Here is a 16,449-nt window from a genome sequence, read left to right as displayed (position 1 = left end):
CTCGCTCTTGGGGCACATGACGCTCCATCTGGTAACATAAGGCTCAAGTGCGAGCACCAGAAACTACATACTATCACTATCAGCCTGGCTAATTGTGATTTGCACATCAACAAAGCAGTCTTGTATTGTACCCTCACTCTCTAATAACCAAACCAAACTCACTTCTATTGCAGATTCCAAAGATCCAAGAGACCATGCAAATGACAGCATAGCATTGTGTAAAGCTTAATAACATACTCGCAGTGGTCACGAGGGAGAAGCTGGGATTTACAGCATCAATGGTTGGTCCCAAAGTTGACAGCGTAGACAGCAGACCACATTATCTCTGTCCCTTCTCAAAGTGACCAAGAGCCCAACGACAGTGCATATCCGCAAAATTATTAAAAGGCATTCTGTGAAATAAAAATGCATCTCCTTAGTACATGTGGACATAGCTACCTTCAAGAAGAAGTATGGAGGTAGAATGATGGGCGTCGCTGGAGCAGCCCTCTGTAATAAGCTCCAAATTACCCTCAGCTATCAAGAAAATAACACCCCGTTCTGGAAGACACAAAATTTATTTTAAAAGTCTCTTGTTCCTGATCCTTGATCACCTGCACACTAGTAGTGAGACTGTCCTCATGTAGCCACCCTATCGTGATAACGCAATGTCTCTCCTACCCACTTCTATGTTCTGAAATGTGGTTCCTCTCTTTGACAGTTAAGATTCCCACCTGCGCATGCAGGTCGAATTTGAGATTAGAAAAGCATGAGTTAAATGCAGCTCCTTGGTATCCCGTATTAACCAGTGAGCAAGAGCTAACATTGGTGAACAAGGAGCTAGTGCATAGAATTCCGGAAATCTAACTTCAGCATAAGATGCACACATAAAATTTTGCTTATTTTGTATGACCCCTTATGCTTTAAATGTCAAATAAATGTGTCCTAATGCTTATTTGTAGATTGTCCCAAATGCACAGAATTAAATTCACATAGGTGTGTTTGTTTGGCATCAGTTGGCCTGGGGAGCCAAAGGTAGCCACTGGTAGCTGTTGGTGCTAAGGGAATCAGGCTCTTCTAGGCTACAGGCAGGAGATAAATAGCTCCCAGCTCCTATCAATTTCGAACCCTGGCATGCCCAATGGGCCATACACGGCCGGGAGTGTTTTGCTTCCTCTGTCTTGCACGTCCCATTGGGAATGCATTCTGGAGGAACTTGAGGCCTAAATGTGCCTGTATGAGGCCTAAAGGTGCCCCCATGACTTACCTCACATTTAGGTCCTTCTGTGCAGAATGACAGGTGCTCCAGCTCTACTGTGCATGCCCATGCCTTCAGGAGACAGTAAGCTCTCTCTGCTTCCTGTTGATGCTGTGTAGGTGGCGGAGGGCCCTCAGGGAAGAAGGTGTCTGGACGGGGGATGTGAAGTAAAGGCATACCTCTATGTATGTATGTACGTGTGTGTTTATGCGTGTATGCAAGTGTTTGATTGTATCTCTAAGTGTGAGCTAGCGAATGAGAGTGTCTGTTGTATGTGTGCGTGAGTGAATGTGATATATGAATGGATATATGAAAGCGTATGTGAATGGGAGAAATTAATGAATGACTGTCTATGAATGTGTGTATGTTCCTGCCAGGAAGTGTTATGTTGTTATGTTATTTGCACTTATAGTGCGCCGGATGCCCGCAGGCATCAGGGGACAAAAGAAGAGAGAGCAGGTGTCAGAAGGGAGAATGAGAAGCACCAGGGGGAGTTCAACCGAAGACAACAGTTTTAACTCCCTTTCAAAACTTCAGGAGATCTGTTTTGGCACAAAGAGACAAAGGCAGCTTGTTCCACAAAGGGGCAACCTGTGAAGCAAAGGATCTACTCAGCCCTCCAGCTCTCTTACTCCTGGGGGCTGAGATACGGATTCCTTGTCAAGATCTAGTAAGCCTGGTTGGAGTACAGATGTTAGCAATTTCTTTGAGGTAGCTACGGGCTTGCCGATTTATGCATTTATGCACTAATGTCGAGGCCTTAAACTGGATACAGGCCTCTACAGGGAGCCAATGAATATTTCTCATGTGGAGAGAAATAGGCTAATGTCTCTGAACATTCCTCACGATGCCGACCGCATCATTCTGAAAGACTTGCAGTCGTCTAAGATTGTTAGTGCTAATGCCCAGCATGAGGACATTACAGTAGTCCAGCCGGGGCATCACAAGGGCACATGCCAGAGTGGCACAATTTCCCTCAGAAACATAGGGTTTAACTAACCTAAACAGCTGCAGTGTGTACTGTGCCTTGTTCACTACACTCTCTGGGTTGGCGTTAATGTTCAGAGATGACTCAAAAATGATTCCCAGTGTCTTAACTTCATCCACGGTGGGGATATCGTGACCTTGCACAAACAGCTGCGTATTGTGGGTCCAGCTTGGATCTTGCCTGAGGTGAGCCAAAGAGCATCAACTCTGTTGTTTTGGCATTTAAGCACATGCAATTTCTAGTCATCCACTGATGAATAGCAGTATAAACTTTGTTCACACTATCCAAATCCTCTGTGTACTTGCCGTTCAGTTCAAACACGAGCTGGGTGTCATCCAAGTAATTCGTGAAATGGACCCCCAGCCCGGCCAGCAAAATGCACAATGAGCGGCAGTATACATGGGGCCTCCCTCTGATTGTGTGCATTGGTGGGCCAGTCTGGATATATTTTCTTACTGTGTCATGCTGTGTTTTAATGTTTATCCATGGTAAAACACACATGATAAGTGTTCTTACATTGCTATACTGGCCTATGTTGGTGCAGCCATGTTTCCTTAATGTGGCATGTAATGTTTTTAGGCAAAGCCAACAGGAGTATGTTCTTACATGGGGATACTTGCATATATTAGCAGAGACAGCATGGGCATGTTTTTGGATAGTATCATTAATGGCATTGTGCGCAAAGCAAAATTGAGTATATTCTGATATGGGAATGCTGGCTGATATTGGTTGGTGCATCCAGCATGTAAATCTGTGGGAACAACCACCATGCACATGATTTTTTATACTGTCATATATTGGGGGGGAAAGGCATCATGAAAATGCTCTGGATAATGCTCCTGCACACTGTTGGTGACTTGCATCTATTGGATTATTTTAACAAGTTACCCTACAAAACCAATTGCAAACTTTGTGGCTTTTTAGGCAATTATTTTCAAAAGTGTGCTGTAAAAGGCACCATTTCAGCCCATTATTAAAAACAAAATGTTCATGTTGAAAATTATTTCTATGATATTTATCTGTCCCGAACAAGTGGGTGTTGCACCCCTAAGGAGTGACCATTTAAAAGGTTGTGTTGGTGGAGTTAATATCCCAAAGAAGACAATCTCTGTTTTAGAGGCATTGAGGCAGGGATTATTATCTATGATCCAATCCTGTAGTCTATGGAGGAGTTCACTTATCTACTGATTGTTGTTGAAGTTCAATCATTCCTGAGAATCATGCATGTATTAGTGAAGAGATGTTGTCAAGAGTTTGAAAATGTCTGCAAGGGTTTAATATAAACAATGATTAGCCATGGGGATGAAGTGGAGCCCTGGGGAATGCCACACTTTAAGGTGAAAAGTGTTGTGTTGACGCCTCCCATTGAAACCCATCAGGGTGGGATTGTGAAGGTAGCTAATGATCCATTTCAAGGCAGTACCATCTATTCCCATCAGAACTTTTATTCTCTGTAATAGTGTCTGATGGTTGGCTGTATCACGGGCAGCTGATAGATGAAGACATTTCAGGGCTGTTGGTGTATTGTTGTTAAGTACTTTTAGAATTTTCTCTTTCATGAAAAGGAGACCTGTTACTCTGCTATTGATCAAGCTAAAATCAGATGGATTGTATGCATTATTGGGGTCTCTTCACTGTGGTGGACTAGTTGGATGGTAGTTGTATTTTCCAGAATGTTAGCATTGATAGGAATCTTAGATATGGGTCTGTAGTTTTTGGGTATCCCTGGTCTGCACTCAAACCGTTTTAGTAGAGGTGTTATGGTGACAGTCTTTAGTAATGTCGGGATACTGCCTGATGTCAGTGATGCCTTACAAAATGTAATCAATGGTTCCACCAATTTCACTGTGTTTTCTTTGATCGAGGAGGCTGGCCATGGGTCAGATTATTCAATGGTGGAGTTTAATTTCTTAATGATATTAATCAGCTCATCATTTGTAATTCATTTGAATTCTATAAACGTAGGTAGAAGGCCCTGGTTTATGGTGGTTGCTTCATCTGATCATTGTTGGCTTGAATTTTGGCAAATTGATCCTGAAAGGCCGTAGTAAGAACATAGGCCAGTTCCACTGAAGGTTTGTGTGAATCACTAGTTTATTGTGGGTGGGTTAATTCAGACTAGTTCATCTGAGGGTTTGGGTTGATTACTAGTTTATTGTGGGTGGGTTTGCTCATTGTAAATTTAGAAAACGTCTTTAGTTTTACATTGAGCAGAAGAAATACAGGTTTGACAGTATCGTTTCTTTTCTTTTTATGGTCCTATGGTAGCCCCGGCTATGTATCTTGCATGCCAGTATGTTATTAAGTGGCTTTGATTTCCTCCGTGCGTATCCTAGATTGTGGCTTGTCCTTTTAAGGAAGGCTGTTCATCATTTAACCATAAGTTGTGGATTTTAATTATGGTTTTTATTCCTTTCCATTTCTTTGGTGCAAAGATGCCCAGTTTCTTACTGATTTCTAGATACAGTTTTTCTAGCGAGTGGGAGGGGTTATTTTGGAAATTATTCTTGGGCAGTGTGAATTTGTCTTCACAATTGTGTTTGTTCACTTTGTTCATACGTCTGATAAGGCTGTGGTATTGTGGTTGTCCTTTTTTGGTTAGTCTGTTTATGTAATGGTTGTGGATTTCCCATTCATTTCATAGCTCATGGTGATCAGACCATGACAGTTCCACCTGTGTGTTCTATTTGAGGTCCAGCTCAGATGAGCATATGATGTCGGGGACATGCCCGTGTTTGTGTGTAGTCTTGTTCATCCAGGATTTTAAATCGAGATGATTCGTGATTTAGGTAAATCATTTGGGATTTGGATTATCTGGTTGGCCTAGCCATAGTTTACAATCCCCAAATACAAGATTTTGTTTAGATGGTTTGTATATTAGCCAGTAGGCAACAAACTCAATGGACACAAAAACAAAGATACAGAACTGCGCTCCTGCAAACCATTCAAGAGGTACACAAAAGTATAACGGTAACACACTGCTCACTTGGCAAACTCGGACCTTGTTACTTAGATCAAATGTAATAAGCAAAATAACCAAAGACCCTTTATTATTGCTGGTATATTTCATTTACATCTTGCCTGCATTTAAAATTGAATCGGATCCCTTTTAATGCCGGTGTATCTATCGTGTATCTGATCTGCTTGTGAAAACTTAATGTGAGCCTTAAGGCCCTGTATTATCACAGACACCCACCACCTCACTCACCCAAACCATCTCAGGAGCAACCATTAATTGCAATGGATACAAATCAGTGTCGTGTCCTTGAGAGCTGTAATTACATAAACTTCCCTCCTGAAATTAGCTCTGAAAATTGATGTAACAATTAAAAAGAAAACACCTCTATAATAACCCAGACACCCTTTGCACGGCCTGCTATTTATTATTATTATTATTATTATTATTATTATTATTATTATTATTATTATTATTTAATTCTTCTTATGCATCAAATGTCCATCGGCCTCAGGATGCACAATAACAAAATGATAGTCCATAATAACAAACTATGCACCGGCTCCAGCAGAGAGGGAGCAGGGGTTGTTGTTGGTGGCTGCTGGATTCAATGGAACAATGAGGGGCTCTCTCCTTCGCAAGGAAAGGCTGGTAAAGACAATGGGCCTCATTACAAGGTCAGTGGTAACCGCCACCAACCTCGTATCACTGTTCCGCCACCTGAGATCTTGGTGACACTGGGACATTACAAGTCCCGGCAGCCTGGGATGTCAGGCGGCGGGAAGTGTAAGTTCTCATTCCTGTGGAGTTCCATTGGACTCCACTAGAATGGGAATACGGAAGCACAGGCACTTTTGCTAAGGCTTCTCGTAGTCTGTTGGTATGGAAATGGTGCCAGTACGTTGCTACCGGCACTCTTATTTCCGGACCACCAGGCTTGTAATGAGACCCAATGTAAACCATTAATATAAACCAACTGAGTTAAAATTGCATTGAAAACCAGCAATCTAGGTTTTTAAGTCCTGCCTTTCCGAATTTTCTAGTATTCCACAGTTTAGGGAAACACTTGGAAAAGGAGGTACACAAGGATGTGAGCAATTCACAAAATGGCGTGTAAGTGTGTAGCATAACGCTCCTCTTTTGTGACTTTGCATCCATAGACATGTCAGACACTGCTGTTACCCAATAAATGTGTATTTATTGTTTTAGGGCCGGGATCTCGACTGCAAAATACAGGAGTACAAGAAAGCGGGGAAACGATTCAGTGAAGGCCAAATAGTGGAGTGGTTTGTGCAGCTCTTGCTTGGCGTCCACTACATGCATGAAAGGTAGGGTTATCCGTCCGTCTGTCTGTCTGTCTCTTTGTCTAAAGGTCCATCCATCTGGTTATTTATCTTTGCACCTATATATGCATCACTTCTGACAATAATCTCTCTATAGGTCTAACGGCCTGTCTTTGTATCTGTCTAGCTACCTGTCTGTCTGCCTGTCTGTCTGTCTATCTATGCAAACAATAACAATTGTGCCAATATGACAACACTTGTTTGGATAAATGACAATGCTTAGAGATACCCGAGTTCAGCATTAGGCTTTAAAGTGCCATCCAGTAGTGGATGGTGGAAAGACATGAAGGAGAGGGGATGGAAGAGAAGACTGGAGTGACATCAGCAAGTAAGTGGTCTACTGGCCCGTCTGTCTATCCCTGCTGGCAATAACACGTGTGCCAATAAGACAACACTTATTTGGATAAATAGCAACACATTGTCAAAGGTCAAATAAAGTCAAACATGTGAAATGCCAATGTGAAGGGTCCAAGGCTACTTAACATACTCACAATAATATTTTGCATTTAGAGTTATTTCAGAGACAAGAAATAGCACTTCTATCTGAAATACTGTATCTGAGTTCAACAGTATTAAATGGAACATTTGCATCAATATGAGGTGCAGCAATGATAACAGATTGATAGGAGGACACGTACACCAGGTAGTGGTAGTGGTGGGGGTGGTGAACACCTGGAATGGGGACAATGTAGAGAGACATTAGAAGGATACTGCAGCAGATACAATGATATACAATTATGCTCAGGTGGGGAGGGGGTGTGATGGCAGTATTTGTCTCAGGTTCCTCCTTCAAAGAGAGGAGGTGCTGATATTGTGGACAGGGAGTCCCAGTGGGAGAGAGCAAGGATGGTAAAGGAGCTGGGTGGGCAAATGTCAGAGGGTACACAGAGGACCCAGTAGGATTGGGGTGGCTATGCTGATATAAAGGCACATGAAAGTGCATAGAGCAGGAGGGTAAACACAGGTAAATCAGAACAACGAAATAGGAAATAAAGGGCAGACCTCGAAGATGAACAAGAAGAGATGGGAACCATGCAATGGACACACGTTGAGGAATCCCACTAGGGTTGTACACAAAGTTTGGACTTGAGACTACCTACAGAAATAAGGAAGCTCAAGGCCTCTGTGCAAGTTGCTCGGGGGCGAACACCATACAACACTTACCAGACACCAAGAGCCCCAAAAGGGAAACACAGTTCAGAACAGGAAAGCAGGGACTAGGAGAGCAGAACACTGTAGTACGGAACTGGTGCAAGATAACAGGGGCAAGGTACAGACACAAGGCAACAGGGGCAAGGTGCAGGTACAAGGTAACAGAAACAAGGTACTGGTGCAAGGTAACTGAGCAGGGTACTGGTGCAAGGTAACTGAGCAGGGTACTGGAACGGGAAACTGAGCACGAAATTGGTACAAGGTAACTGAGCAGGGTACTGGAACAAGGCTTAACGAATTGGAGTAAGGCAGCTGAGAAGGAGTCAGGCAAAGCACAAAGGTAGAATAGTCAGCAATGCAGAGAGAGATTCCAAAAGGTTACAGCTGCATGAGGTTCAGAACCACAGAGGTGTTGTTGTACCTATGTGTGTGCCTGGGGGCCGTGAAGGGGTGGATGAACGGCAATTGGTTGAAGCTTTTTTGGGACAAGACAGAGATTTTGGTGGTGGGTTCTCTTCCTGATCCTACTCTCTGGGTTTCCTCATTGTGGCCTTCAAATCTTGATAATTTGCCTGTGCCTGTGGCAGGCTTTAAAAACTTAGGCATGACTTTTCCACACTCTCTATGGCCTTGCAGGTTAGTGCAAGCTGTAGAACTGGTAATTTTCTCAAGATAATTCGTAAGGTGCTACCATTTTTGCCCTTACGTTTGCGCCCCTTGGTGGTGTTATATAATAATGCGCAGGTGCAAAACCTGCTCAGCTAATTACATTGTGTACAAGTGCATAGCTTGCAAAGGTAGAGCAGAGGACTGAGTTTAGTAACTAATAGAGGCATGTATTGAGTACTTTCAGACCTGCAGTATTAAAGCATTATAGCGCCTAGATGGCCAGTCTTGTAATACTATGATACTAACTAGCAGAGTGTAGGCCCTGTAGAGCTTGCTCACTAGGAGTTAACTGCAATGCATATGTGCAACAGTGGCTCTGCCATCCTTCGTAAACAGGCACTCATTCTCACGAGAGAGAAAACAGCTTGAAATGTAGTGGAAAGCGTAGATACATTGGTGTAGGTGCATTGACCCACTGAGCTAACCATATTGCATATTGGGTCTATAGCTTGCTGTATTAACAGCTAAGACTAATAGCTTATTTGAAGAGTGTACTAAATGCTGATAAACAGAGCTTTTATAGATGGCTTAGTAATGCTTTAGTAGCGCTTAGATAGCAAGCATAGTGAGCTATATTAAACGTGAGCTCTCCTGAAGTTGCTCACAGAGGGTTAACAGCTTCCACTTTCGCAAGAGGCCTCACAGTACACAGACACTTTGCAGGGCAGGTGCAGATAAGAACCACATTCCTAAGGAAGGCTTCCCAGCTATAGATGCGGGAGGGAGGGAAGAGCGCAGAGCAGAAATTGATTTTTCCACCAGCACAAACATGTTTCACACTGAAGGAAGGTTCTGGACCATTGCGTCACACTGATTGACAGCCCAACCTTGTAAAAATGTGCACATATATTGATAGGAAAGGACTCTTCTGTGGTCTTGTGCCGAGCGTGTGCAGGTGCCCGGGCTTTCATTTGCCCCTAGGTGGCGTTCCTTGCTAAGTTCTCACTTAAGGACTGGCCAGAGCAGGAGGGTGCAGGAGTGCAGTGTTTGATCAGAGGGATGCCATCTTGGGATGAGCAGCCGGTCGATAAGCTAAGCGGGGTCCTTAACATTGGCTAAAAGGAACGTGAGATGAGACTGTGTTCTAAATATCTTTGATTTATAAATGCATTTTATTCTTCCCATTTTACTAAAATTGCTGTCTATTTTGTCTGCTTATTGTTAAATAAATGCTACGTTTTTATGCTTAAAGTGTTATCTGTCTAGCATAGGTTCATGACTGTAGCGCAACGTCGAACCTGGTAGAGGGAGTGGGGGTTCTTTTAGGATAAGTGAGCTGGTCCCAGAAGTGTGCTTACACCCTTCCTAAGACAGGAGGTATCTGCAATGATCATTAGTCGCATTGATTATTGCAATGCTCTGTACCCGGCTCAACCCGCACGACTACTACATCGGTTACAGCTTTTACAGAACTTAGCTGCTCAGGCTGCTCCCTCGGCTTCTTATGGCCCCATCAGCCCAGTACTCTGTGCTCTTCATTGTCTCCCTGTAATGGAAATGATTAAGTTTAGATCACTGTGCCTGGTTCATTGAGCAGATTACCATCAAGTAGCTGACTACCTACAGGATAGATGTCAGCCCTATGCCCCTCAACAGACGTTACGTTCGGCTATCTCCCACCTCAATGTTGTTCCTAAGTTTTACCTATTTAGAATGACGGTCAGACTTTTTCGGTCTCAGCTGGCAAATTATGAAATTATCTCCCTCCCGCCCTAAGAGGTGTTGAGAATCATTTCCATTTTTGACGTCTCCTTAAAACACTACTTCTTTAGCTCTTGAGCCTTTTTGCCTGACCGTTCCTTTCCCTCGCGCCAAGATGCCTCAGGGCGAACGGACGCCATACACATTTTCTAACAGCAGAACAGAACAGAACACAGTGCAAGAACAAGGACGCTTGAGGGTGTGGAAGCTTATAAGCAGTGCTAGCAGGTAAGCAGTGCTAGCAGAGTGGAAAGCAGGGTGGAGCAGCATGATTGGGATGCACACAATCAGTCACAGGTGTGTTAAATGGTAGTCTCTGGCATGGACTTGGGAGAGGGTCCAGTGCTGACAACGCAAGGAGTTTTGATATTGAACAAAAGCACAATAATTGCCATAGCATTTTGAATGTTGCAGTCTATTGAAAGGAGTCTGTGGGCTTCCAGTCACAGTGAAGCTAGTGTGCATGCAACACAGACTCCAAAATAGTTTCTGGTTTGGGCTGCTGGGCTTTCCAGGTATCTTCTAGGTGCATTATGGGAATGGAAGTCCATCTTTTCGGAAATACAGATTTATGGAAGGAAATGTTTAATCATGATTCAGGGTCTTCTCGGCAGATGGTAGACAACACCCTGCAGGTCTGAAGATAGCACCACTCCGAGGCAGGCAGAGCTGGTGAGATGTGACAGCAAGGTATTAAGAGGAGGGCTTAGAATTGCAGAGTAGGAAGTGATGAGTAACAGGAGATAGCTAGATAGGGGGGAGGCGGACAGTACATGAATGGATTTGGAAAGGGGAAGAAGGAATTTGAAGATGTAATTTGTGTCATGGAGAGCCATCGAATGGATGCAGCAGGTAGAGGTGGGGGAGGCGCAAAGGAATGTTATGGTAAGGGTTGAAAAGTTTGATACTTTTTAAGAGGGTCCATCTGAAGGCAGGTGTAGAAATCAAGGTTTTAATGGAATGAGAGGTAAGCGGAGGACAGATTGTGTGGACATTCAAGAAGTTGATCCAGGTCGTGGTGATTGGGGTAATAATTAATAGCTTGAGAACTACTATGTTGCAAAAGCCATGGGGCAGGTCAGAGAACATTAAGGGAAAAGATATGGGACAACAGAGAAGAGGTGAGATGTTGAGAAGCTGAGGGGTACATGACTTATGTTTTCGAATCGTTCTGCATTAGATACTAAGGTACCCTACAGTGGTGGATGGTGAAACCACACAGATACTAGAAGACAGTTTAGGTGTGAAGGAGAAGTGGACTAGAGTAATATCAGCAAATAAGGATAGTAGTTGCAGCAGAAATATATATGTAATAAGCGCAACATAATACCAGCCAAACTGGCTTTGATGGCGCTGATGCAAAAAAAATCATGAACAAACATAACACCAGCAAACAATAAATAATGATAGGAGAAGCCAAAGATACACTGAGAAGGTGCAAAGAGTGAAGAGGAGAGGACCACAAGAATCACTGCATAGGAGTTGACGCAAGATGTGGCAGTGGTCCAGGAGATGGAGAAGGGGTGACCACAGTAGTAGCAGGCAGGCAATTGAGGAAAAAGCAGTGTCCTGCAAGCCAACACCCAACAGAGATAGAAGTAGAGAAGGTTCTTTTAAAGCATCAATTGAAGGTTCAATATTGAGGAGGTTAAAAACCAACCCGCAAAGGGACCCAGGGAGCTAATTACGGTACCGCAATTTGCGGTACCGTAATTAGCGCCTTCCCCATTCCCATTGAGCCCTATGGGGCAAAAATGGGAATGGGGAAGGGCAATGGTGGAAGGGGGAATTACCGCCCCACCAACCTTGGAATGGGGCTGTAATTCCCCTTTCCTCCAAGGCGGTGCCAGTATTTTACCGGCATGAACCATGGCGCTAATAGCGCCATGGTTCTCCGCCATCCGTGTAATGAGGCCCTATGTCTGCCTGCTGTTTAGTGGTGTGACTGCAGCAGTATTGTGGAGATCCATGTAGGTGGTGAGAAAGTTGTGTACAGCATACACCAGATCATTGATTTAGTAATGCAAAAAGAAATGGATTGATTGGTAGGATGGTATTGTCTTTGCAGCAGTTTGGCTAGTTCCAAAAGGCAAATGATTGGTTCAAGGGAGGAGAGGAAGAAGCAAGTATATTGCCAGTTCCTGACTGTTTGAGGTATAGACAGTGTTACTGGCCCTTATCCTGGGTGGCAGCACAGAGATGGGGCTAGTTTAGCACAGCTGGTGGGAGGAAATGAATGTAGAAAGGAGAGAGTGGGGCAAATGGATGAGCAGGAAATGGAGGAAGGAGGGAAGAGGCAAATGAAAGTACTCAAGCTATCTCTTATCTGAAGTAGCTGAGTCGGAGTAGACTCACATGGTTGATGGTTGAGGGGCTTAGGATGGTCTGGAGGGTATAGGAGAGCTGAGATATAAGATGAGGGTGGCATAGCAAGTAGATATAAGAGAGGGCAAACATACATTCCTTGTATGTGGCAAGGAGAGGGGGATAGTGGATATTGACCCAGTGACCTGAGTGCACCCAGATTAGAGGGGAGATGCAGGGTTGATGGCAATGGGGAGTGAAGGAGTGATTGGGATGGTGATTCTCAAAATGAGATGAGAGGGCAGTGATGGATATAAGTCAAGACATGCCTGCTCAATAGCCATTATTATTATTGTTAGGGTATTCATTCATTGTGGACCTATAAATACACTTATAATAATAATAATAATAATAATGGCAACGCTGTTAAGCAGTCCTTTCTTGAGAGTCCTCAAGTTAGCAGTCAATGATATCCTTCTCCTGGCGATCTCCAAAAAGGGTTTTAGGACTGGTTGCTTGGAAAAAATAGGTCAGTTGGCATGCAAAAGTTATTTATCCCTTTGTAGCTGCTACACAACAAAAGTTAATGGAAAATACAGAGTTGGGAGAAATTGCTTTTGCGCCAACTTATAGTCCTTTGGCTCCTTTGTTTGTTGAAATGCAAATCTTTCAGAACAAATGAAGTAGTTCAGTCTTTTCGTTTGTGTCAAATATTAATTTATTATGGTCTCTCAAAATTTTCTCTCTCTACACGTGTTTCACCATTCGGCTTTGTTATGGAATGGATCATCAGGAGACTTTTTATGTAGTTACATTAATGTACTGTGCCTAGAAAAAATATAAAGTTAAAGTTTGATACTTATGACAATTAAAGTATTGTGATACAAGGCAATACCTGATAAAACAAGTTACACAAGCAAAGGAAAAACTCAGGTACCGAAACAATTATATGCTTATATCCCAACTCTTCTTTCTTCTTGACTTAAATTCATCACTCCCACTTTGAAAATCACCACCCCAAATACCCTTGCCATCAACCCTAGATCTCCCCTCTAATCTGGCAACTGAACACATCCATGAGGCTGTACTCTTACTGCCATGGTGGGGCCCTTAGTTCAACTAGGTAATGAGCTAAGGAGTTGGCTTTAAATTTGAATTTAGTGCTAGGGGAGTACAGGGAAAGGGAGCCGGAGGGTGATGGGGAAAGAGGCAGAGAGGTATAGGGCCGTGTGGTGCAAGGGACAAGTGTCAATGAATGGGGAGGACTATTTAAGCAGGGAATAGAGAAAGACAAAGCAGAGAATGTAATCATTTAGGAGAGGTGAACGTGCACAATTTCTTGTTAATGCTGGTTTCGTCAAATACTTAGTAATACTACGTAGGGTGCAAATCCACTGGGAGGGTGCCTCTGTGAAATGCCACGCAAAATACAAGCAAAAAAGGACCTTGGCTGTGAAGCCAGCGGTGTGGGCTGCACTCCCAAATACCACAGAGGTGGTATAATTCTCTTAATATGCTCTTTGAGGGACATTCTTTCAAAGGGATTTTTCTATTTCACTTTTTGTGATGTTTCAACGTATGCTTATTTATTTCTGCATTCAAGTTCCACAGTTAAGAATCACTGTTTCAGCAGATCCATCAAACGAGATACGAGAACGCATCCTCAGGTGTTTTGGCTGACTGTGAATAAGGACTAATGAGTGGACAGAGAGGGTGGAGTCCAGATTCAGGTAGTGGGCTTTGCACATATTCAGGATGTTGAACTACCGTCAGGGCTTCAGTGAGTAGGGACTCAAAGAGAGGAGTGATAAACATGGCTAAGTCTAGGTGGAGGGCTGCAAGAGTGTCAGTGTGGTGGGGGGTAGGCCATGTCTCAGTGAAAGCCATCACAGATAGCTGTGGGAGGTGAGAGTTGAACCGCTTCATTACGTAAGACATCTCATAGGTCATTCTGGAGCCCTAGTGCAAGTTCAGTAAGTGAGCAGGAAGGTGGGACTGAATGGTGACACAGGGGGGCGGGGGGTGAAAAGGGATAGATGAGAGCGTGCCCTGTGCTAGAAATAGAAAACTGCTTTTTCCCTAGCTCAGAGCGGCTAAAACATGCTGAATGCACTGAGAGGCGGTCTAGCAAGATGGCGGGCCATGACATAGGATTGTGATTGAGAGGAAAGGCTGCCCTCCACATCAGTGTCCTAGGACTAAGGGTTTAATTACAAGTACAGCAGTGTGGTAACAACTGCAGTATTTCCCTTACTGCCCCATCATACTACAAGTTCGGTGGTAACGTGGAGGATTTCCCTTCAGTAAACCCTCGACTTTATAGCCCAAAATCGCCCAAACTGGAGGAATTACTGCCTGCAGTAATTCTGCCAAAATCCATATCGATGCTTATAGACTCCGACAATGGGGATTAACACTGCCCTACCAGCACTTGGAATCCCGCTGCAAATCAGTGGGACCAAGTGGGGGTAACAGTAATCGAGTTTGGCGATAATTCGGCATATTTACTGCGGAATTACCGCCAAACTCATAATGACGCCACATCTTTTTAAACTCGAATGGAGTGGAAGTGAGAGGCGTGACTAGAGTGAATGTGCGTGTATAACAAGCAGGTGACATTCATCAAAAGTGGTGGGAGTAAGGATGGAATAGGAGATGACTCTAGCAAAGGGAATAATAGTCATTTTAATAGGTCCTGTTCCAATTAGTTCCCTTTAAACTTTGATAACCCACATTTCTGGTGATTCAAAATGCCCCCAATGGGCCTCATTAGGAGTCTGCCGGTCCAGAAACAAGGGTGCCAGTAGCAACGTACCAGTACCCTTTCCGCACCGGCAGACTACAACTCTGTCCGCCGGAGCAGATGCACCGGGCAGGTTTGACCTGCTGGGCGCATCAGCCCTGGTAGGCACAGTTGTTACAGAAGCACCGGCACCGTAACAAACGGTGCCGGTGCTTCCGAGTCTCCATTCCCATGGAGTCCAATTGGGAATGGGGACTAACATCTTCCACCACCTGATATCCCGGGCCGCCGGGACTTGTAATGTCGTGGTGGCCCCGGGATCTCAGGTGGCAGAAACAGTGTTACAGTCCGGAAGCAACCTGCTGTTAGAACCCGGCAGGTTACTGCCGGACTTGTAATGAGGCCCATTGTTGGTAATTCGAGTTGAGATAGATTTCTGGAACAAGGCCTGTCCACGTGGGATAGAAATAAACATTTCTAGTGCAATCAAAACTCACTTGCACTATGAAAAATAAATGATAGTGCATGTCTCCCCTTGCTAAAACAAAATGCAAGCAATTGCGAAGTGATTGGCGTCCGGGAGCAAAACAGAGATTAGCCTTTCTGTTACTAGCGGGATGTCCAAGAGCACTGGAAATGTTTTTTGCATTTCAGTGGGCGTCAGAAATGTTGCCACCCTAGGCAGTGTTAGATTTGCACCCCCTCTACTCCAGCTCCTAACCCTTCTCAACAAACTGTTCCCATTTTGTTACCGATTGCTGCAACCCATTACCTCCATCTAACTCTTTGCTCACGTCTTCTGCTGTGGATGGATCCCATTGCACTTCCCTCACCCTCACGTCCACTCAGTGTTAGGTTTCAGAAGTCAAATTAAAGCTTCTGTGTTTCATAAATACAGGTTTATTAAACTAGTCCATGATACTATAGCAACAACAATTGTAATGCTGATTCATGTGTATCTAATACTTTCTGTAAATTATACATAGACAATACAATACAGACAATATTTTTGTAATGCATACTAGACACCTGTAAGCACTTGCTAAGTATGATATGTATTGAATTCAACAATAATTTGTAATAAGTCTCTTATTAATAGTCTTAAAACACCTAAAAGAGTGAAGAAAAGTGAGTGACTCTCCAAAACCTAATAAACACTGAATCAGTAGTGTTGGGTCACCTATTGACATAAACCATGAAACATATGTCTCTGGTTCACAGTCATCAAAGCCATCATGTATGACACATGATGCCTTTGTTAAGCCAGACATAAGAAACTCACATATCTAGGCCTGCATGTTACTTCATCCCAGATGTGTTAAAACTAGTGAAAATGCACATACATTAGAAATTAAC

General features: G+C 43.7%; 1 protein-coding gene across 1 annotated transcript in view; it reads left to right on the top strand.

Annotated features, from left to right (window-relative positions):
• NEK11 (NIMA related kinase 11) overlaps positions 1 to 16,449 on the top strand; it is a 1,698,151-nt gene that overhangs the window by 558,303 nt on the left and 1,123,399 nt on the right. Inside the window, exon 4 of the mRNA XM_069648723.1 lies at positions 6,391 to 6,509. Coding sequence (XP_069504824.1) covers positions 6,391 to 6,509 — 119 coding nt within the window. The remainder of the gene's footprint in view (positions 1 to 6,390; positions 6,510 to 16,449) is intronic.

The sequence above is a fragment of the Ambystoma mexicanum genome, chromosome 2q (assembly GCF_040938575.1).
Source record: "Ambystoma mexicanum isolate Mex_15411 chromosome 2q, UKY_AmexF1_1, whole genome shotgun sequence".
NCBI classification, from domain to species: Eukaryota; Metazoa; Chordata; class Amphibia; order Caudata; family Ambystomatidae; genus Ambystoma; species Ambystoma mexicanum.
This window is presented reverse-complemented; position numbering and strand designations above follow the sequence as displayed.